Here is a 24,262-nt window from a genome sequence, read left to right as displayed (position 1 = left end):
AACCCTCAATTGACTACGTTTGCAAACATTCACCGCTCATTGAAAGATCCGATTTATCGGCCTTCAAACTCCTAAAAAAGGCCAAAGCAAATATGGACTAAATATCTGCACCGATAATTGGTCCAAATGATAATTGGTCCATCCCTAACCAGCATGCACAAAATACAACAAATACACTTTAGACTCAAGTTTGGATAGTTTCACTTAGGGGTGGACTCGCTTTTGTTGCCAGTGCTTTAGACATGAATGGCAGTGTGTCGGGTCATTTTGAGGGGACAGTAAAAGTGGACATTCCAAACACAATTAGAACAGATACAAAAAATAACAATCTAAAGTTTGGCCCTTTCCCCATTGAGGCACCGACGCGCGCGGGACAAACGATGCTAACGTCATAGCAGCAGATTTACGGCGCTAACATTAACACACCTGCGCAAACGTCGAGGAGTGCGTTGCCGTGTTTAGACTAGCTTTTGCAAACGATAACGCTGACACATGAGCAATCTGTGGCGGGGCTCCAAAGCGCACAAAAATAACAATTAAAAAGGAATAACGGCCCACGACGTCATCCGTCAGGCGCGGACAGGCGCTCGCGCACTCGCGGCGACACGGCTGCGCAGCTCGGCGGCCATATTTTGAGGGGTTTCCTTATTGGGCCGTCGTATCATCGCCACCTGCTCGACATTCATCGCAGGAGTGACGTTCATTTCGCAAAATCTTCGCCATGATTTATTTCAAAGTTGAGTCATCCTCTTTTTCCGACACGCCCTTATTTTAGTCCTGACCTCAATGGACATGGACTTCATTAGGACTTCATTAGGATTTCATTAGGATTTCATTAGGATTTCATTGGGACTTCATTGGTGTCAATAAGAGTATTTCACTGCTTTATCTTTCAGGCCAAGCGAAACATTACGCAACAAAGTCCAGATACACGAGAAAAGGCTTCATTGTCTCAAAGGGACTTGGATTTAATACACTTTGAAAAAAAGAAGACATTTTAATGTTGGGTGTTATTTTTGATCAGGTCGATCTAACTTTAACTCAATTTCCGGGGTTTGATGGATGTTTTCAGGTCCTCTTTCCTCAACTGGTGCACTTCAAGTAAGACTTCACATAACAACAACAAAAAACGACCAGTATTTTCTTTTTTCTTTTTTGTAAAACAAATAGGCAAAAATACCAAAATAATCATAAAAAATACAAAAAAAAACAATAAATAACAAATCATCTCAAATAAATCTTGAATGCATATATTTAAGTTTCTAAAAAATACAAATAAATAAAATAAATAAACAAACAAAATACAATGAAATAAAATGTATGGCGTGCCAAGAAAATAATAATAATAATATTCTAATAATAATATGGAAACCTGGAAGCACCCAAAACGAAATCTTGGAATTAAGATGCCCAACCTAACAGTGCGTGTGTGCGCGTTGTGGAAACGTCTGAATTGTGGTGGCGCGGGTGTGGGAGGTGATGAAATAGAAGGAAGGATGTTTTTTTTGGGGGCGGGGGGGGGTTGTTGCTTATAAGTGTGTATGTTTGGGGGGCAAGCTGGGGTGAGCGTGCAGAATGATGGTCGGAAGGGTGTGTGTGTGTGTGTGTGTGTGTGTGTGTGTGCGTGCGTGCGTGTGAATGTGTCCATCCATATCGATCTGCTTTTGATCATACTAGTGTACGTGTTGTTTGCATGGCAGATTTGTGCTTTTCAACACACACACACGCGTGCGCGCGCACACACACGCGCGCACACACATAGTGATATTGAAATTAATGGTCTCCTCGGGGAGTCATCCAAAGGCCACGGGCGTTTGGGAGAAAATATTCTCGGAAAAGGGCTTCATCATCAAAACATTTGCTCATTTCTAACCACATCTTAGCCGTCCGCCGAGAGTGAGGCGTGGGCGGCATGGCTCCGTTTGGGGTGGGGGGGGGGGGGTTGTGTGTGTGGGGGGGGGTATAGCGATTATGCTAACGAAATACATACAGCAACGATGCGGCATGCGCTGCACCCAAAAACAAAAGATTAGATGAGGAGGAGGAGGAGAAGAAGAAAAGCAGAAAAAAAGTTCTCAAGCTTCATCTCTGCAAGCAGGAAGCCATTAAACAGCCGGCCAATAAAAGCGCGTCCGACATATCGGACACGAGTTGGCCCCTCCATGGAGATAGCGAGCGAAAGACCGCCTCCCATTCTCATCGCGCTGCAATTTACGGGCCCACAAATGTCTTCTTATTGACTTGTTGGCTTTCAACAGCGATGTTTCCACTTTTAGTACGAACAAAAAAAAAAAGAAGAAGAAAAGACACACAAAAAAAAAAAAGCCCTCCTGGGTAACACAATGTCAACTTGAGTTTCGGTCTTATTCATGATGAAAAATCCAAGTGTCATAATTAAAGAGAATGTAAAGAAACAAACCATGTTTGTTAGATTGTATGCTTCAATTTGGTTGACAATGTGCTGCTCCTTCTGCTGTGTGTGCTTTGACCACTTGGGGGCAGTATAAGCGAGATATACAGTACAAAAACTGCAATTCCTCAGTAATACGTTATCAGTTGTTTTTGACAGAGGTGAGTATCGTCGTATTTGCGTGCGCAATTTCTTACAATATCGCTCACGTCTGCTTAAAGCATTCTTGCGATTCATTATAGCGCATTCAAATATGTTTTAAAATGATAACCAGTAGTAAAATGTCATATAACATCCAGCCACAGGAGGCAACAGTGAGTAAAAGCACTTGTTGCTGCAGAAAGACACGAGAGCAATTTTTTCTTCAGGTTCAGATTTAGAACCCTTAATTGAATACGAATTAAAAAAAATACAAACAATTCATCCAAATAAGCTCATTTGTAATCAAAGTAAAATCCTGAATGATTTATAAGAAGAAACGAGTCCATTTGTCTTGTGGACGTAACGTTTCTCACTTCACGCTCTCCTTTCAACATTTTGAGTCGTGTTCCAGGAAGAAGATGACATGGTCGCTTTTTCTCAAGTGCGAGTATGCAAGCGCATATCTGTCTTCAGCACCCCCCAATCTCCCCGCCCCCCCCCGCGCCTCATTTCAAGCCTCGGCAAAGGAAGTACTTGTGATGATGTATGTTGTTTTCTTTGTACTGGGACTTGTTTTTCCGCCTGCTTAGAAACAGATTTGAACATCGTGTGTACGTACAGCAGCGACGGCTTGCGTATTTGCTAGCATCACAAAAAACACAACGTAATTAACCGCTAGCAATTGCGCCATCTGAAGGGCTAGCATAGATTGGGATTTTTCATTTTTTTTTTTTAAATTTAAGTTTCTTTTAATGAGTTTATTGAACACGTTTGCTAGTTCTTTGCATTAAAAAAAAAGTTTTATGTTAATGAAAATGTCGGTTCAATTTTAATTTTTCTTTTGTTTGTTTTTGTTCTAAAAATAAAATGTCCTTTTCACCAGAGATTCTAATTATTATTTTTAATATATTAATGTGTGCAGAATGCTAAAGGACAGAATGTTAAGAATTAAAAGGCAACTCGTCAGCAGGAATATGAGTTGTTCTTCACAGAAGATAAAGAATATATGCCTGTTGTTGTACATGTTTCTGTTGCTCAAAAGATTGAAACATCGCCACAAACAGCAGATACTATTCGTTAGCCAGCCTATGGTGTTTGCCATTATGTATTAGCATTAAGCTAACAGACTTGTAACCCACTTTATGCAAACAAATGCTCGTTTCGAGCAAAAGCTGGATGGTGACACTCGTCAAAGGTCTTGCCAAACTCATTTTCTTCCATTCTCACGCTCTGTCCCGATACTTTGACGCAAACGGCGCACATCGAGAAGCAGACGTCGGCGGGATTGTGAAGGAGGGGAGGCCAAGGAAGGTTCCTTCATCCAAACAAACCTGCGCCCGCTTATTTTTACGACTGTCCCATCAGCCATTATCTGTCCTCGAAGTTATGCTGGAGTATAAATACAGAGCCACACACGTGCACACGTGCGTGTGTGGTCGTGTGCGTCCTCACCAGCCTTCCACACGCACGCGATGCGACGCAGCGGCTCGGCGGGCCCCGGCCGGAACCACAACCGTTAATTCCACTTCAGCTCTTGTGCCGTTTTAGCACTAATGGGCAAAAAAAGCGCATCTTTCATCTCGCTGCACAGTAAAAAAAAAAAGTGGCTTTTTTAAGTCCAGGTAAAAATTGCAAAGGGGAAAGAGCAACAGGTGGGCGTGGCTTTCACCATCCCAGCCAATCACAAACCGGGAGAAAGCCACGGATGGAAACAGCAATCGAGATTCAAGCCAAAAAGGAAAAGTCAATGTGAGCTGGAGACCTCCGCCAAGGCAACTACTACAACTTACTAACTTTCTCAAGATACAAACTGTAGTTCAGCATTTTTTTTTGCTTTGATTTGTGAGCACATCAAAAATCTGTGAACTCAACACAAGTCACTTCCCAACAGAACATAAACATAAAACAAAGAGAATTAAGTACATGTTGCATATTTTAACAAGCACATAACTGTGCTAGCTTCATGCTAACACCATAGACAGGCTAATAAATAGCATCGATGTTCCGATGGTGCTATCACACTCGAAGAAAACAATCTTTCAACTCATTTACTACTCCCAAATGACGACATGGCAATTATTCGTGGACTTTGCCGTGACCCAAATGGAACACGTGCTAGAAAAGCAACAACCAAAACTAGTTTCACCTTAGAAACAAAATCAAATGTCTATCATACCAAGATGTACAAAACAAGTCCTAAAACGAACCGCAAGTCAGCCATTTTGTTTTCATTTGTCCAGCATTTCTGAAAGGTTAAATGATGATGGCAACAATTTACGTCAGAAAAAAAGAAAATTAAAAAGCGAAGCCGAACCGAAAAATAAAAAAAAACCTGAAGGTAACTTAGACAAACGACGTTCCGCGTTGACGCGTTATCATTCACGACTTGCGTAAACACGTAACGTGGCGTGAACTTTCGATGTGCGGCGAGCACCTGTGTTGGCGCCACCGCCAAGTATATGTGTGTGTGTGTGTGTGTGCGTGTCGCCCGCGGGGTGGCCACATGTGCGCAAGTGCGAGGTTGAGCGGACAGACGTGACGTCCCGTTTGGCGCTGCAGAGAAATGAGCCGCACGGTTTATTATCTTTAATTAGCATCCGAGATGGAAAAGACAAAGAGCGTCATTTAGCTGATGGATGTGATCTGTATCCCCCCCCCCCCACATTGCCCCCCCGTGAAAAGGAGCAGGAAGAAGTGTCATCAGTTTTCCTCTCCATTTTAGTTTTTGCAAAAGCAGTCTATTTTTCATCACCATTTTAAATATTATTACGCAATAATTAGCATGAAGCGCTAAGGTTAGCTTAGCGCACATCTGTTTGCAATTAGGCCACAGAGGCGAGATGCTTTGGCATCTGTCCTCCGCAACTAAGTGGACCGGAGCTCGGGTCGCACTCACACGTACAAACAAACACGTTCACACACTAATGAGCTAACATACACACGCACGCACGCACACACACGGACGGACGGACGGACGGGCACTTGTCTGCTTCCTGCCTTTTGGAATCGGGGTTGAGAGGATTGCGGGGCTCCCCAGAGATTTGCCGTCTTTTTATCAGGAGTCCCATCTCACCTCTGTTGTCTTCCGCTAGCATTATGTCGGCGTCTCACGGGACCGCCAGCCGCACTTTCGTGAAAACACAGATTAAGATGAGATGTTATGTGACGGCTTAGGTGAGGCCCGCACCAGGGTTCGCCAATGCACGGGGGCCCATTCTTTAATCTGGCAACTCAAATATTTATATTCTCAAAAGGTCTGTCGTATTGCTTGTACTCATTTATCCATATTTTTGCTCAAAATTGACGGATTAAAATGTATTATTTCATATATTCGTTGATCTCATTCAGAAATTTGGATTCTTAATTTCATGATAAGATAGCAAGAAATATAATTGTAATTTGTATTAACATTAATTCACGTGCTATTAATGCATTTTACAATTTAAAAAATGTGCAGAATTGACTTGATGTTAAAAGATTTGATAGCTCTTAACATGAAAAGAAAAATGCAGAGCTGTCGCCAACGTCTTACAAATGCAATGATGCCATCTAGTGGCAGAAAACGACCTCAACACAAATCAATATCGACAGTACAGGACATCTTTTTCATTTGAACTCCACTTTTATGAATTATTTTATTATTTCTACAGGAAAATTAAAACTTATATAACTTATAACGTATATTTAGGACAGATATAAAATTTGCGATGAATCGTATTGAAGTCATTCGATTAATTACGATTAACATTTTTAATTGCCTGACACCCCTCATTTAAATACATACACCAGACCATGCATTTGTGTGTGTATGTAACATTTAGTCATCCATAAGTCAAATCATTGTACAAGTTACCTTCCTGAAGGAGGAGGAGGAGATCTCGGAGGCGGTAGCGGCAGATGCTAGCCCAGGACGGGTCTCCATGGCGGGCGCAAACTCCCCACGGGACCCGCGAGGAGGAAGGGAGGGAGACGCGCTCATGCGGGTGACGTCTGAGGCCCAATCAACACGCTTGGGGGTTGCGCTTTATCCGCTGACGGGCGGCAGACGGCCTGCCAGGCGTTCCTCGCGTGAGCCTGGAGTTTGTTGGGCCAGCGCCGGAAGGCCGACAACGCCGGCCGCGTTCAGGGACGGACCACTCCTACGGAATCGCTGATAGCGCAAGCACACGGGATGATAATGAGCGCATGTTCGTATCAGTCACAAGATATGATGCGGTGAGGTCATAATTGGAGGGGGCGGGGGCGGGCGGGGGGGGGGGGGCTTAGGAAGATTGGCAAATGTGCTAGCAGACATAATATTAGGTACACCTGGTCACTTTGATCAATACAAATAATGGTACGAAAGTGTCGAACTGCCAACGTGGAGGAAACATTTTTTCATTTAAATAAGTTTGAGCATATTTGCAAATACATTCAAACATACTTTGTAAGCTTTAAATGCTACAAACGTAGCATATTTTCCCATAACGCCTTGTGCGAGTGAAATTACATCAATAAGTTGGAAATTTAATTTTAAAAATGTTTATTAATAACGTTTATGATGTATTATTATGCCTGCAGTGCGTTACTTAGGTTCAGCCCCCCCCTCCCGCCCATATTTCAACGGTGTATTGAAAATAAATACATCGATAAAGAAATATGCTATGTTTGTAGCATTTAGCCTGCAAGTACATTTGCACATATTTTAAAATGCCTTCAAACGTACTCGCCAGTCAAAATAGTTTACTGAACAGTTACACATTTCCGTACAAAGAAATGAAATATAATAATAATAGTTAATGAAATTGATACCTCTCAAAAACATTCAATTGGATACAAATCAAGATGTTTTACAAAATTATAATATGATACTTATCAAGTGGTTCTAAGCAATTTGTATTTTGGTTACGAACGGCATTAATAAGTGAGATTTGTGAGTTGAGTATAAACAATTACATACAATTTAAAAAGTAAATAAACACCATTTAAAAAAAAATACATACACATTTTGAGGAATTTGGTCCGCTTGACAAAGAAATAATATCAAATGAAATAGATTGTTAATTTCCCTCATCCAATTATGGTCATTTGTTTAGTGTGCGATTTTTTAGACATGGTCCTAAATATTGACCTGATTGCGTACATCAGCATGGACGTTTGTGATTTCTGTTTTGCCTCCATTTATTTTTCTGGCAGGCCGACACACTTGCAAGTGTGTAAAGTGCTCGTGTGTTGTTTGCGTCTTGGCTGTAAAAGTTGAAAAGTTTGTTTGCGCTCAACTGTTTTGACTCTGAATGTTGTGGTTGGGGGGGGGGTGAGGATGGGGGGGGGGGCAGTTTGCGGCAAAAGGATTTAGTGGAGTGCAGAAGTCTCACACATAAACACACCCAAAGTCTTGAATGGGAGGTTGAAAAGTCCGCACTTTGTTTCTAAAGTGGCGAGCGGCCGACGGTGACAGAAAGCAGAACTCTGGAACGCGACGTCGCTTCTGGGACCCAACGACCGCTTTGGCACTTTGACCCGAGACGTCGGCAAAATGACAACGTTGCATCTGCTTCACAAAAGAGCCACGAGTGACGCAATCGAGAAACGCAGAAGACGACACAGTTGCGATTTGTGAAAAACGGACGGATGTTCGCACATCAATGACGATAAAACAGACGGTGATGACGTCAGCGGTTCGGAGTTGCTGCATTTGTGACAGCTGCCAAACTTTTGGACTTTTCTGAATGACACATCCGTCACGTGCTTACGAAGAGAAATGTGTGTGTGTGTGTGTGTTCATTCCAAGCAATACCCTTGAACGTGTTCCCAGCGTAGGATGAAAACTTCCAGGCCGCGAACCCGCAACGTGGTCTTGAGTTTGCTGGCGTGACGAGTTTCCTCCCTTCCGGGTGCTCCTGTCAGCAAATATCAAAGGGATTGTTTGTTGTCTTTTGGAAATATCATCATCATCGTCATCATCGTATTCGCCATGCAATCAAAATGTTCATAACTCTCTCTTATTGTCCGCCACATCCTGTTCCGGTCGCTGCCCGTTGGGTCTTTGCACTCTCGACATCCCCCCCTTTTTTGGATTTGGATTTTTTGGGCTTCAAGACGGACTCGAACTGAGAAGAAGCCGCCCTTGTGTTGTGTTGTGTGTATCTTGGATGTGTGTGTGGTTGTGCGTTGGGGGGGTTGCCGGGAGTGGTGGTGAGGGAGGGGGGGGCGGGGGGGGGGGGTCGTGATAATGGACAGAGAGCCGGAGTGTTCGGACAAAGATGGATGATGTTTTGCTCACCCCCGGCTTCCTTCACAGATTACAGTTGTTATTCCTCGCACGGCCTCCCCGCCAAATGCTCCATTTTGGATCCAAATGCTCCATTTTGGACCCCCCACCCCATTTTCCGATTTCATTTTTATGATTTCATTTCCACGTGACAAAAACGTGGGATGGTTTCCCACTGGTGAATGAGACAATATTTGGCTTCTTGTTCGGCCCGCCACACAAACGCAAGCGGACGCCGATGATCAGTTTGCGACGACGTTTCCCGATAACAGCAGCAATCGGAACAACGGTTTGTTTGTTTTTTTTACGATGCAGCAATGTGGTATGTGTGTGAAGGTCAATCAGGCCAGGTGTACGGTTTAAAAAAAAAAAAAAAAGTTCTTCTATTTGACAAAAGACGATTCTTAATACACGCGGTATCATGATGGGATTACGATTTTGATTCGATAAAAGTTTGGCTGTAGCTTTTTTCATGGTTATTAAGATCAAACAAGACGCAAAAGCTCTTTAAAGTCCGAACTATCCAAATGAATTCAATTCAAAGAAAAAAGTCGTTGAACCGATTTATATCTCTCATAAAAGACAATTCGATGCATATCTGGATAAATGGGATGCAATACGATTTTTATCGATTCAACTCAAACTTGCGGTATGATAAAAACATGACTTTGTACATTCTACATTTGAGAATAACGCCAATTAGTTCTTGAAGCGCAATAATTAAGTTACCGCAATGTCAGTTGATCATCTTTGAGCAACTTGTTACATTCGATGACCACAAGCAGCTCTTAGTGAGCAACATCTGGAAGCCGTCCCTTAATGGTGACATCAGACCACCACGGTGACCTTTGACATCCAACCGGCTAATTAGCAGCATGTCCTTCCATAAGGGTCTCGGTCCCCCCGTTTTTGTCTTTCTTCAACCCTCCCTTGCTGATATCCTGACGTCCACCTGTTGTCGTATGTCAGGAAGTTGAGGAAATACTTTGGCTTTGTTTGAACATCTCCACGAGGATTCCTCATCTCAATGTCATTTTGAGAGCAGATTTGAGCAGAATTAAAGTTGCTATTTTCTTGGAGTTAATGAAATTGTCCCTAAAATGGCTGCTCCAAACCAAAATGGCAGACTTTCGATGCCTTTTCAGTCATGACGTGAAAGTGGCTCACGGGGCTGAATTTCCGCTAAATTCTGCAGTGCTATCAAGACAATTTATTTGTCCTAAGAATAACACGGACGAGGAAATGAAGCAATTTGACGAGGACCTTTTGCACCGCATGTAAATAATGAACGGTCATAAAATGATTTTGTTTTTTCAGCAAACAAAGGCGGACGTGCACAACTTTTTCTTTTTTTTCACGAGCTATTTTGCGTCCTTCCCGGCCGGCCTTGTTCTTCTCTCTGGTGAGCGCGCGCAGCTCAGAGGTGCATCATCAATCTGGCCCACTTTTCCGCTTTGAATTGGAGCCCACCCAGGAGGGACTCGGACTCCTCGCTGGCGATCTCGAGTCTTCTCCAAATCTGCTGGCGTCGCCGGCACGCGGTTGCGAGGTGCGATGGAGGCTAAGGAAGGCCAAACGGGGGATTGCGGGGTACCTCGTATCCATTACATCAGAGGGGGTCGAGGCGCCAGTTTGCCATTTGAGACGTGACCCCCCCCACCCCCCTTTTTTTTTTTTAAACCCAGCCCCCCTCCCCCCTGCTTGTCCTTGCACTCCACCCGGCGAACTGGCACAATGTGCTGAAAGTTCTGTGCGCCGTGTGAGTGGAAGGGTCTGCGCGCTAAGTACACGTCATCCAACCATCAGGCAACTTCCTGTGAATCAAATTGCTCGCATTGAGCAGCGCTGGGACGCAACAAAGCGCAAACCTCGGCTTTTCTTGACCATTTTTTTCATCTCAAATAAATACCCCCCCCCCCCCCCCCAAAAAAAAAAAAGTATGGAATTCGGCCCTTTGTTTCCCAGAATCAATGTCGGGCTCTGTCACGTGACAGAAAGTGGGCTGGATTTAGACCAGGTGAAAACAGGTCTAATTTACATGCACCACTCAGTGTAGAAATAAGATGTCAGGATGGCGGCAAGACAAGAGGAAATAATCTGTAAAAGGCAAAGAATGTCCAAAGTTTGAGATGATTGAACACTTCAAAATGCAGCGTGTACCACAAGAGCATGTCTAAAATCCACAAGACCGAAATAAGCGAATCAATGTCAATTACAGTAAACCCGCAGGCGGCCAGTTAATGCTACACGCTCATTCGTTGACACCCACGTCACTCACCAGGCCAAATACTAAACACAGTTAAAGTTACAGCTACGACAGCAGAACATGAAGATGGCAAGAGGACAAAAACTGCCGCACCTCATCCAGCATGTTGTTTAACTCATTCACTGGCAGCCATTTTGACTGAAGCAACCCCCTTCACCTTTGCTTTACTGGATTTTGACTGATTTTGCAAGGCCCACAGAATATTGTGTTCTATTGCTATAAAAAAAAAGGAACCTAACAAAAGAAAGATTAGAGTCTCTTCATTCATCAGGAAAAGTAGAAGTAGCTAAGTTTCATCATTATTCACAAATCTGCTTTAAATTGTGGGGAAATGATCTTGTTTTGCAACATGGCCCTGGTTGATCTCTTATACTCTACTGCCACCTGCTGGCTGTTCAAGCGTTCTCTTCAGTTCAGACGCTGCATCAAAACCTTCTGTAATGCTCTAGCATAAAAAAACGTCTTAGGGGCATTTAAAATAGAGCGTATTTATACGTTTTTGGGAGCAAATGAGTTAATTACACAATATCATTGTTTCCACAATTACTTGAATAATTGAGGGATAGGCCTAATCTGTTGAATACTCCATTTTTATTTCACCATACAAGTGCAGAAAAGGCTTTTATTTTTCATTGTTGTTGTCAACTTTTGCGATTAAATAGTCTGTATTTATTTACTTTTATTGAAGTAAGAGTCAACTTCTACTTTTATTTAAATGCTTGAGCAAAATGTAGCTCTGAAAATGATTTATTTCCGACAAATAACATTCCTTAGTTTGGCTATCCATGCCAGCATTGTATAATGCAGTGTTGTTGTGCCATTGCAGATGTATTCAAACTTTAAAAAAAAGAAGAAAAAAAAGCATTGCCTGTATAAAAGCTGAGAAATACCCCCCCCCCCCCCCCCAATAAAAGTTTGCCGTTTGTGAGACTGCTCCGTGGACCTTCCCCGTCCATTTTCTCCTCCCATGCGCGCAGGCCGCCGCCCTCGCTACTCGCGGAGATAAAACCAAGTCCAGCGGAGATTTCCGCACCACTCATGAGCGCACCCACCCACGCACGCAGCCCCCGGGCGCCCACTTTCTGAAGCCGGCCCGCGCGCATCACTCGCACCCGCACCCGCACCCGCACCCGCACCCTCGCCCCCCCACCGCCACCGCCACCATGTCCACGGGCTCCCTGAGCGACGTGGACGACGAGCTGCTGGACGGCATCTTCAAGTTGGCCTCGGCGGACAGCGCCGAGGAGAGCTCCAGCGGCGAAGGCCAAGACGGCGAAAGCCAAGACGGCGAAGGCCAAGCGGCCGCGCGCGCGCCGCCCACCAAGCGCCGCAGGACGGCGTCGCGCAAGGCCCCGTCCCGCAAGGCCTCCTCGGCGCAGCAGGAGGACGGCGGAGGCCCGCGGGAGGGCAAACAGGTGCAGAGGAACGCGGCCAACGCGCGCGAAAGGGCCCGGATGCGCGTCCTGTCCAAGGCCTTCTCGCGCCTCAAGACGTCGCTGCCGTGGGTGCCGGCCGACACCAAACTGTCCAAGCTGGACACTCTGCGCCTGGCGTCCAGCTACATCGCGCACCTGCGCCAGGTGCTGGCCAACGACAAGTACGAGAGCGGATACATCCACCCCGTCAACCTGGTGAGCCTGACAGACAACGTCCAGGGCCAGATGCAAAACTCCGTATGGGTTTTGCTGAGATAGCCGACTTGTGTACAAATAAACTAACAAACAAGACTGCTAAAAGTCAAAGTATTATAAAGTCCACTTTTGAAGTACACTTGCCTGCTTGCATGAATTTTAAAGGCATTTTAAAGATGAATTCTTGCTGGCATGAACTCAAGTATGCAGCATTTCATTCATCATTTATAATCATTACTTTACACTTGCTGCATCCAAATAATTTATTTTCACAAAAGGACTTGATATATTTATAACAAAATTGAGTCACACTTGCAATGTGCTAACCGGTAAAAAATCCATGTTGTATATATACAGTTGTCTCATAAATAAATGAAAACTATAAATTGCATTTGATGACAAATATGACGACTGCTTCTAATACAAATCAAATAAGCACGTGTACCTAATGAAATGCCCCATATGAGCTTGTAGTCGCTTAATTGTTGGTTGAGGCCTGCTAACGTGAACAATCAATCAGTTGAGCACATCATTCATTTTAAGGAGCATAAATGCTTGTTCAATTCTGTTCTTTGAAGAAGAATTTCACATTTTACAGCACCTGTTGCTATTTTAGAACTCACATTCAAACCAATGAATAAGATGCAGAAGAAGAAATTGTTAAGGCAATATTTTTCCATGCATTGAAAAAAAAAATGCCACAGATTATTATCATAAAGCAGTGAATTCAATATGACCAACCATTAGAGCTTAAGTAACTTTTCTTTATGGATTTTTGTTCTAACTCGTCCTAAAAACAATAACGATCTGATTTAAACAACGTGTAAGAAAAAAACTGCATTTTGACGACATCCACGAGGTTCGCATTTCAAGGCAACTTGAATGGAAAAGTGGGAAGCACGTTTGCAACTTTTGCGCTTTTGCCTCCACAGACGTGGCCCTTCATGGTCGCCGGCAAGCCTGAGAACGAGTTGAAGGAACTGTTGAGCTCCACGCGCTTGTGTGGCACCACCGCATCGTGACCAAAACAAACCCAACTTTTGGATACCTCCTCACATTTCTTTGGGACGTCTCGTCCCCTGCGGACTTTCGAGTGGGAATAACGGCCTGGACGGACGGAATCCATGATGTCCTCCTCCTTTCGTTCCCGTAACAAGAAACTATTTAAATGCATTGCCTTTTTTTTTCTTTCTTTTTTTTAAGTCATTCTTTATTGTCTTTGCTGGCCAAAGACAATAAAGGCGTTCTCGGTGTCATATGTAGTCTGCGTAAACATTTTGAGTCAAGTCTTTGAAATTGTACAGATGCTACTAGCAGGTATAAATATATATCTATTTGTATCACTTTTGACACTTTGTTGTGCTTTGGTTTGTGTTGTGACCTCCCCTCTGTTATCCTTTTGGAATAATAGCCGAACCTGAGCAGATAAGTGGCAGTGTTGTTGCTAAAAGATAAAGCTGGATGCGCTCGCCTTTGCATAAACAAACGTTGGCCCGCTAAAGATTATCTTTGAAAACAAGTTAAAAGACTTGCTAGTTGCAAGCCCAAAAATAGCAAAACGTGAATTAAAAAGACTAACAGGGAAGTTGTTGTTTCTTTTAAAATGAGAAATTAAAGGGGAAAGGAAGAGAAAAGAGGAAAACGTGTGTTAATCCTGCCCAGAGTGCTTGTTTTAATTCTGCTGGGTTATGACCGGTGATGTTTACATCCCGCAGACAGTTATTTATGCATTCTGACAAAAGGCCTCTCTCTCTCTCTCTCTCTCTCGCTCGCTCGCTCTCTGATAGCATCCCCCTCTTCGGTCCAATTTTATTGGCAAACACACACACACACACTTGAAATCTTACAGAAAACCAAGCGTACAAAAATAATCCATCGCCACAAACGCGTTTAAAAGCAGCAGAAGAAGGCAGAAATCGTTGGCGTTTGGCTTCACGTCGAGCTTTGGCGCTAATGTTTGGTCACATGACAAATACGGCTTACCTGCACTCACTTCATCTCAAGCAGCTCAAGTGAACGATGACAACGAGTGTTACTTTCGGCTGAGAATGTTCCCTATTAAATTAAAAAGTGGGAAAAAAAATACATTAAAAGCATTGTCAATTCGGGAGACCTACTGTGCACGGTAGAACCTCATTTTATCGCAGGGTTACGTTCCAGAACTCCCAACCATAAATGAAAAGTAGCGAAAATATATTGATTTTATTATTTATAAACATTTTAGTGCTTAATATCACTCGTTACAACCTCATCACTCTGTTAACACTTCCTATTAGGGCTGGGACTATTTTAAATATTCTTAAAATGAGTTTATTGTATTGATCATCCCATCCGTCCATTACTCCCGTTAAAATGGATATCGCATATTACCAATACAAAGCATGCACATGAAGAAGATGTATTATTTATGTCCACTTGGGGTCGCCCTCCTCAGGCTCTACTGCACACTTGTCGTATCTGTGACTTTGAATGTGTGCGTCTTTAAAAGACGGGGCCCGACCCGGTGGGTGACGTGGGAGTCAGCGAATGAGAGCTCAGCTGTGAGCTCAGGCTAGCAACTAGCATGAGTGACGCGCCGTTAGTTGAATGCGCTAACGACGTGTTTGGTGTGTTCAAAAAAAGCGTGCAATGATGGCTGTGTCTGTCCTTGACCACCCGCGGAGGCATAGAAAGCGTACTAGTAGCCTACGTGGACCTAAAGAACAGCAAATAAAAACTCAAATGACTCTCAAAGCCATCAACAGGTCCATGTACTAGTACAGATTTTGTCCTCAGTATTAAGAATCCAAAAGTGGGCAGAGACAAGTCTGAATTTGGTTGCGAGTCTAGTTGGCCTTTGACATTCTTTGACTGTCCTGATTTGTCTTACGAGTGAAAACAAAGCGCATACTAGTACGCGGATGTGGAGCATGTGGAAGAAAGTTTCATCACACCTCACCTCAACAAGTCGGCGCCGTCGCAATAAAAGAGACGCACCGATGTCACTTCAAGGGCCCTCACCTCATACATCAAGCAGTGGCGTGGCAGGACCCCCCCCCCCCCTTCCCCCCCTCCCAACAGCACCCTTTGAGGGACCACCTGGGAGAAAATAAACTTGGCCGTCTGCCCCCCGAGCGCAGCAAAGGGAGGGGTGAAGTGGAAGAGGGATTTCCCATACTTGCTAATAGTTTTGTTGGACGTCAGCCCAAAAAAAAAAAAAGAAAAAAAAAAAGAAGACATTTTGTTGCAGCTGATGCTGTCATTTGTTGTACTCACTTCAGTGCGTTCCCGTGAGAATTTAGGAGGCGGTCCTACAAAAAGTCAAGTCCCTGGAAAGTGAAAATAACGTCTTGTAAAATTGACACACAACAGAGAGACGTTGAACGACAATTTTGTAAATCAAACTCTAAAACGGACGTGAAAGCGCGAAGACTCCGTCCACACACACTGGCTGTTTTAAGACTTTTTCTCCGTGCACTTGTGGCCAATAACGAAGGGCTCTAAAGTAGCCCCGCCAGTGAAAAACTTGTGTCCACATGCAGAATTTTCATTCAGCTTTTTCCCCCCGTGCCGCATTTGCTCACATATCCCAAAATGGCAGAATGCATTTGCAACAAGGAATAAATATGACGACAAATACGACAGCATTGCAAATCTAGAATATGACTCAAAATTTAAGCAGTACTGAGGATTTGGAGAACAAGCCCAAGCTCTGCAGGCCATTTGTATACATTTTGTAATGCTGCCATCTAGTGGTGTCTTTCTCTAATACAGGAACTTACATTGATTTCTGTAGATATAACATAAAAGTTGACCTTTTATGTTGCGTTAGCTTAAATGCAGTCATTCTTGGTGTGAAAGGTGAAATCAATTCTCAAGTTATTTTTGCATTATTTAGGAAAAGCAGAAAGCCATGAGAGAAAGAAAAAATCCATGGGGACCTCATGTGGGTCCCGCATCATTCCGTCAGAAGATATTTGAAGCATCACTTGAAAAAGGCACAATTGCAACATTACGGGGGCAACACACACACTTGAAAATGTTTGATCTACTTACCATGCTTTTAAACGGGTCCCAAGTGATTTTGCTACGACGCCATCACTTGCAGGGATGTTGTTGCTTCTCAAGCCTCAGTTGATGTTTTTGCCTCCAACCACAAGATGGCAGCATCGCACTTGGACGGTGGTGGCCGAGGGCGCCTCATTGTCAAGCCCAGCTGGAAGACAACATCGAATAACATGTTGAGGGCTCATCATTCACAGTGGTGGGTTGTGCATTTGGAATCTGGGGGGCTTCAGTGGGGGCTTACCAGGCTCAATCCAGCTCTTAATAACACAACCATCAAGTTGCACTTATACAAACCATCAATATGATACAAAACTACAACAGAGCACACAACTGTGCCATGTCTGGAGCAGCTCATAATCAAAATGAATCGAATAGCATGACAAAACTTTTCTATGAAATACACGAGAAGCAGCAGACATGCATGCTGACTTGCCAATATGTGGCTAACGCCACAAATGTGTCGTGCTCGTCCAACTCTGCTGTGACAAGTTTAACATTTTTGCTCTGGCCAACCAATCGGAGGATGGAAAAATGCGGACGTCACTGAGGGTCGGCGCTCTGGCCCCGTCAGGACAAATTTGAAATCTGATTGGTTAAAAATAACTGGCCCATTGCTGGCCATTCATTATGTGACCGCGCTTGTAACACAAAACATGCACAGTGTATCTCAAATCATCTGTCCTCATTGAAATGAATACGAACGCAGTTGAATCCGTTCCAGACGCCACCAAAAATCCAACAAAATATTTGGAATAAGGAAAATAGCACTCTATAATATTGTTCTATATAAAAAAGTACTAAAATGATTCAATAGAATGTAATGAATTAAACAGGTTATGGCGCACAAAACCTGGCCACTAGGAGGCAGTATAATACAGCCATAAAGGAAGAAGAGTTTCACAACTACTGTAAGTGATTCAGTAAACCACAATTAGTTGATTTTCACAGGGGATGACGATTATATGAACGTGAGAAATGCGATACGGTCGTTTTAAATACACAACATGCATTTCTCTTTGTTTTTGTCGAGTTTGACAAGAAAGATCTTTTTGACAAATTTTTTCTGCATCCGCCAAACTGCTTGTACCTCAAAACTTCTCAAGTTTTCTTCATAGCCGCTTCGGGACTTTGATTTTTTGGGATAGTCTGATCCAATTATGGCGATCAAAGCGTGGGCCACGGGTAACGGAGGTCACACACGTCCAAGAAGTAAGAGCGGTGTTAGTGGACGGAAAGGGGCGACACGCTAAATGATGTTTTAGCAGGTGGGCACAATTACGCCGTGCGTGGGGGGGGGGGGGGGGGGTCCCCGTGTGCACAAGAATTACCCCGCGTGTTGTTTTTACAGGATTCAAGTCCATTACAATTAGGAAGACATGAATCACAATCACCTGCCGTGTGTTCTTTTTCTGCTCCTCCCGCCGCAGCCCACTCGCGCCACCAGACGACTTGATTTCCTGATGCTTTCCTTCCTAATGACGCCACTTAAAGTGATAGGGCGCAGACAAGCGCCATTCCATGCGAGTGTCCCAACAAGTGGCCATTCATTCCCCGGCGACATTCGCAGGAAGCCCAAGCGCGACGGGTCAGTGCGTATATAGGAGCGCAGAACAAGCTCTCACTGTTGAGTCCTGTGAGGAAGCTAATCCGCCTGTGTGTGCGCATTTCAAGCAGAAGCGTGTGCGTGGAGGCTGCGCATTAATTAGTGCTTATCAAGCAGAAAAAAAAACGAGCCGAAATCGCTCACAGGTGACATTTGTTTATTTGATCTCAATTAAGCGTCCACTTCGAGAATTAAAAGTCGCTTAAAATTTTCCAACACCAGCAGACGAGAAGCAGGGGAGCAAAAGTAAAACACAGCCAGAATCTCCATCCAACAATGTATCCAAAAATAAATCAACCACACTCAAATAAGAAATACTGACAATAGAAAAGCAATGAAATGAATAGAACAAGATGCTGTGAGTAAATAAATACAATTTGGTAGAACATCTTTTCATTTTGGTTCTAAACGTATGTCACGGCTTCTGATAGGCCATCGTGTTGTTGCCCGACCAGCACGCTGCAAAAAAAAAAACGGGAACACCTCTGAATCCGGCCCACACGTGGATTCAATTACGATCCGGTGGAATTCTGCAAAAGTAGTCGGCAATAAGGAAAATATTCCTCTAATCTGGGGTCTTCCTCAAGCTGGGTGTGAAGGAAATATGAAAGGGGGGGGGGGGGCGGGTCGGGGACCCCGTTTAATTGGCTCCAGATTTGACCACCCAATTGAAAAAGCACCGGCTTATTTGGTCGGGTCGGGGATTTTGCTTGTGTGCGAATAAATGGCCGAGGTGCCTCCAAATGGCTTATAGGAAGCAGATGGAGTCGAGCGAAGAAAGAAAACAGTCATTTCCACAAGAGAGCTCAACGCAAAACACAGCATGGGGACACCAATTAGTGGGAATGCCAGGGAAGAGCACCAAAATCACACTCGCTTGAACAACACAAAACACAACTGGCTGGCGTCAAGGGACATTTTTGCACATTTTTAGGCCTCAAATCTCGTTGCCAGCAAAACTTGCCATTTGACCGACAATGACACTCAGTTGAGTGGGAACCGCTTTGCAAGAAAACACACACGTATTGGAGTGTCTGTTTGCATGCATTGGTCTTTAAGAGGCGGGGCTTGCTTAGTGTGACATGCATATATTGGTGACTGTGGCTCTCCTTTCCCACATGTGATGGCATTAAAGTAATTACACTCTAAAAAACATGTATGTTATATATTTTAATTAAAAAAAATCTATTTGCCTTTAATAGAAAGACATGCAGCAATCTGATCTATCTGGATGTCAGGTCACTTATTTGGTGCTTTTTTTGTTGTTGTTGTTGAACATATTGATCCACTTTTTCTGTCCACTTTTTCTCTTTGGATGCCATTTGTCCACCTTGGTACTACTGATGCCCTTCCGGAGAGCCGAGTGTCAGCTTTCGTCCCCTGAGGATCACAGACCCCCCCCCACCCCCACCCCCCAAAGCCCAAGCCATCCAACCCCCCCACCCCCCTGAACGGCATGCATTTTTAATGGCCACACTCCTGCAGCGGACAAATGATTTTTATTTTTGACAGGGATGGGTGGAGGCGGTGGCTCCTGTTACATAGGGAGTGATAGGGAGCATGCGCGTCCAAGCGAGCCTGACGAACACACACACGCACACGCACGCACAAACAGAGTCAAGAATGAGCGCCTTGATAAGATCACATGCATTCAAAAGTCGCCATCCATCCGTGTTTTTACAATTTCTACATGTATGCTTACTGCTCTTATACACACACACACATGCACGCGCACGCACACACATCCTCCACTTCCCATGGAGTGTTTGCCTAAATGTCCACTTGAGTTATGACGGGCTCCCGTCCAAGCCGGCCAGCCCACTGAGGACTTCATTAAATGAGGATTAGAGCCGGTCTGAAAGCCATTAACGCCGATTCTAAAACCTGCTTTAATCCCAATCAAATCAGAATTCAAGTTCGCAACGTGAGCCCACGCGTGATCGACGCACACGCCTCGTCACCGTAGCGACGAGATTTTGTCAAGATAAAGGCTAGAATTCAATTTAAAAGAAATATAACGAATAGTCTAACCCAAAAATAACTACAACTACAAACTAATGTACGAGTGCTGGATGATATGACGATCCTGACGGCGATAGAAATTTTCCATCGTGCCACTTTTTCCTATCATTTCCACTAGGTGGCAGCCTGAATAACTACTCATAGAAGTGAACCATGATCGGCATCAAACATGACAAGATTACGACACAAACCTAAATCTAGCAGTCAATTAAGAATAATAAACAACAAGATGGGTGAATGCAAATAAACAACACTGCTTTGTAAGAATGAACTGACAACAGAGATGAGATCGGGCCTACTTCCGTTGCTAGCAGCTAGCATAGCAACGAGCTTCGGCCGGTTACGATTGCGCAGTCGTCACAGAAGCACTTCTTACAAGTATCGTTCACAAGAAGAGATCACGAGGAGTAAATAACACAGGCAAAGACAAATAAGACATGCTAATTGCTAAGCTAACCGACTCATGTTATTGTGAAACTAAAATGAAGTGCTTGCGTGATCGATTACACTTTTCACAATCACTTTTCCTGCTCGGATTATTGTTAACAAGATTGACAGGGTTGGAGGATCAGGCCGAGAGCGGATGTCGAACCCCGTCACAAAGTATACGTGCAAAAACAATGGCTAAATATCCATCTTAAAAATCCAGCTGCAAACAAAAGCCAAGTCAACGCAATCTGCTGCGAGAGAGGAAAGCGCAAACGAGCGAGAAAAATGTTTGCCGAGAGAGTATTCCCAGGTGCGACCGCAGCATTCCCGCCGTGCACCTCAACTAACCGCCGAGTGTGTGTGTCGTGTGTGCGTGCGTGCGTGCGTGCGTGCGTGCGTGGAGAATGTGACTTTGAATTTGTTATCATTGGCTGGAACATTCAAGTTGAGCTCCAGTTTGGCTGTGAGCAAGAAAAAAGGAAGAAAAAATACAAGCCAACACTGATACAGATGACAAATGAGCCCAGATTTCTCTTCATTCTATTTTTACCAGTGTGTGTGTGTGTGTGTGTGTGTGTGTGCGTGTGTGGCAATGAACTTGGTGAACAGTTTTTTGTTGTTATTGTTGGTATGTAAGGACGTGTAATTCTGGCCTTTGTTTTAATTTGGAGGCTGCCGTCTTTTGGCTGGATACCTGCTCAATTTGCGTCTAAGCGTGTGTGTGCGCGCGTGTGTGTGTGTACACGTCTTTGTGACACAGCAGTTGGCAGGTAGCAGAGAGTGAGTTCCGCGAGTTCCGCGAGTTCCACAAAGTCTCGGGGTTATCTGGCTCAGTTATTTACGTATCGTTTACAAAAATAATTTCTAAAATCTACAGTGAAGCAGCAAAACAATACAAGCAAAAAGTGTACCACTAAGTTTGTTCACGGGATGGACCCTAACCCCTGTGTTGTTGTCGCTACGCTACTGCTACGTAGCTCTTGCTAAGCTAACCGCTACGTGGCAATGTGGTCCATTTCTGACTCTATGGTTATCATCAGAGTAACCACAAATTGTACTCAATGTAGAGTACAAGAGCAAAGTGTAGTCCTCCAACATAATAGAACCAACAGAGTAACTCTCTTCTTTTTTCTTTTTTTTTTCAAAGTATGACCATCAACTACCAAAAAATATTAAATGGGAACATGCAAATATCACTTTAAGTGAAATAGTAATACTACATTTAACTTTGAGAAATACCATTAATTTAAAAACATTTTAACTGTTTAATTCTTTTGAAAGAGTAACTTGAGTTACAAGCAGCAACAAATTAAACTCCTAAGTCAAGGTACCATTGTACTTTGAAAAACATTTTTTTAAATAATGAAATGAAGAGAAATGTGTAGAAATTTTCAAACATGCCCTCCTCCTATTCTATATAATATTTAAGAGTTTGACTCTTTGACTGCCAAAAACGTTAAGTAACGTTTAGTAAAATCCTATGGAGGAGTGCCAAAGACGTTAAAAGACGTTTGTTTCAAAACAGAGGTGAAACTAACCATTTTCTGTTGTTGATTACTGAAGAACGGAATAAGGTAGAAACAAACTTTTTTTTTCTGATGAAAGATGAGAGTCCAATCTTTCATTTGGTAGTATGTGTGTTTCCATAGTCCAAACACAACATTTTCTGTGGACCTTGAAAGATCAGTCAAAATGCTTAATTCTGCTGGCACTGGGGACAACCCGTTTCTGAAAACGTCTGGCAGTCAAAGAGTTAAGAGTTAAAATCATTCAAATATGTATGCAAAGTATGAAAAAAGTTAATTTTGTTGACCGTTTACTCCATAAGGTCTGTTTTTCAACGACAGCTGTGAGATGTGACCAAACAGATGGCGCAGGTACGACACGTGCAACGGACAAGCCCAAGCTTTAAAATGAAGCGCTCATTTCCATGCCCGTTCGCGTCGTTCGCTTCGGCCCCGATCCCGCCGGGCCGGCCGGCCGGCCGGGCGGGCGGGACCACCCTGGGGAGAAAATGGTGAGCGGGGGATCGCGTTACTCCCCAAAAATGCATTGAGGCCTACAAAAGAGCAATGAGACAGGAGGGTGATGGAGACAGGGCTGCTGGAAAGGGGGGGGGGATGTTGGGAGGGAGGGGGGTAACAGGAGAGCACATGAAAGAGTGCATTAGTGGGGGGGGAGATTGATTGGGATGGAGGGATGACGAGTGCTGAAAGGAGGAGATGAGCACGTTTTCCTCTTTGTTGTTCTTTTAAACGTGATGAATTCAGATTTGATGAGGTCACCAAAAGTGGGAAAGGTCTTCAAATATTAGTTCAACGGAACCTTGACTTCTAAGTTTCATTCATCCTGTAATGAAGCTCAGAACTCAAATACTTGCAATGTATTATATTTACTAATATATTTTCCCATCGAAACCATCGCCAATGCACTTTTAGCCGTTTAGTGAACAGCACAAACAGCAAAAGTCACAAATCCAAAATGAAAGCACCCACAAGAAGCTGCTGTCAGCCACTACTCGCGCCCACACGCTCACACACACACTAACGTGACCAAATCGACTCCAGCTACCGATGCCACTTTTCAAAAAAGTGGAAAATTGATGGGATATACTTGAGAACCGCGGAACTGTGAAGCACATGTGCTCACCACTAGGCCAGCGTGCTGCCGCGTTATTAAGTCAACACTTGCACGGATGCATAAATCTTCCCCGACTCGACCATCCGTGTCTGTGTCAGCATCCATTCAAGTTTAGGCGCAATCTTTCATTTGGCTCCACATTACATGTATTATTCAAGTGATAAATATCCCGCCGCATAATTATACTCGTGTAACTCGAACCCGGGTGCGAGTAGATGATACAGAAAGGTTGTGGGGGGGGTTTGCATTCCACACAATACATAAAAAGGCTCATCCCTGCTGAAGTTAATTAATTGCTCCTCGCAAAAAGACACTCAGTGCTTCCAGGGAGTCTCCCTAGGGGGCGCTGTGAGTCGGGGCCATTTAATTGCGGCGCACACACACGCGCACACACACATTCAGCGACTGGTTAAAAAATGAAGACATTAACGGCAACCTGATGCTGAGCGAGTATTGATCCACTCTCGAGGGGATTGAAGAGTGAGAGGACAGCAGACAGCACTTAATCTAAGCACTTGATCGGCTGCGCGCGCGCGTGTGCGTGCGTGTGCGTCGGATAAAGATAAGCTGCATCCAAGCCACACACAGCCTTTTCCGTCCTTCCTTCTGTGAGGTCCACAGTGACACGTTCAATCTGCGTCCATAATGTTACACATGCCAGACTGAGGAGCAATCGGGCCGTGTGCGTGCGTGCGCGCGCGTGCGTGCGCGTGCGTGCGTCTGCGAGCCAACGGCGGGCCTTTGTGATTATGATTGGTGAGGACGCGGAATGTTTAAATTCTTCACCGATTGCCGGCCTCGAAATGAAAAGTGAATGCCAATG

At 44.1% G+C, this 24,262-nt stretch overlaps 1 protein-coding gene and 2 long non-coding RNA genes across 10 annotated transcripts in view; 1 reads left to right on the top strand and 2 right to left on the bottom strand.

Moving 5' to 3' along the window:
* Positions 1-943: 943 nt before the first annotated feature.
* LOC144039127 (uncharacterized) overlaps positions 944-24,262 on the bottom strand; it is a 65,844-nt gene continuing 42,525 nt past the window's right edge. For 7 of the 8 annotated variants that reach the window (XR_013289364.1, XR_013289362.1, XR_013289365.1 and 4 more), the window contains 5 exons: positions 16,734-16,893; positions 15,954-16,006; positions 8,328-8,430; positions 6,405-6,701; positions 944-5,678 (listed from right to left, as the gene is read on the bottom strand). This is a non-coding gene — a long non-coding RNA (uncharacterized LOC144039127). The remainder of the gene's footprint in view (positions 5,679-6,404; positions 6,702-8,327; positions 8,431-15,953; positions 16,007-16,733; positions 16,894-24,262) is intronic. The other variant, XR_013289368.1, reaches the window with a different exon arrangement.
* Positions 12,114-14,048, top strand: tcf21 (transcription factor 21). The gene is made up of 2 exons (XM_077552104.1): positions 12,114-12,698; positions 13,631-14,048. Exons 1-2 carry the CDS (start codon positions 12,231-12,233, stop codon positions 13,718-13,720), a joined length of 558 nt encoding a protein of 185 aa, XP_077408230.1. The 5' UTR covers positions 12,114-12,230; the 3' UTR covers positions 13,721-14,048.
* Positions 12,948-13,884, bottom strand: LOC144039128 (uncharacterized). The gene is made up of 2 exons (XR_013289370.1): positions 13,747-13,884; positions 12,948-13,658 (listed from the first exon to the last, which is right to left on the bottom strand). It is a non-coding gene; the product is annotated as an uncharacterized LOC144039128 (long non-coding RNA).

This window comes from Vanacampus margaritifer, chromosome 19, assembly GCF_051991255.1.
Source record: "Vanacampus margaritifer isolate UIUO_Vmar chromosome 19, RoL_Vmar_1.0, whole genome shotgun sequence".
In the NCBI taxonomy this organism is placed as follows: Eukaryota; Metazoa; Chordata; class Actinopteri; order Syngnathiformes; family Syngnathidae; genus Vanacampus; species Vanacampus margaritifer.
This window is presented reverse-complemented; position numbering and strand designations above follow the sequence as displayed.

Coding starts and splice junctions, on each gene's coding strand:
- tcf21 (XM_077552104.1), top strand. CDS start 12,231: ATGTCCACGGGCTCCCTGAGCGACGTGGACGACGAGCTGCTGGACGGC. Junction 12,699..13,630: donor ACATCCACCCCGTCAACCTG/GTGAGCCTGACA, acceptor TTGCCTCCACAG/ACGTGGCCCTTCATGGTCGC.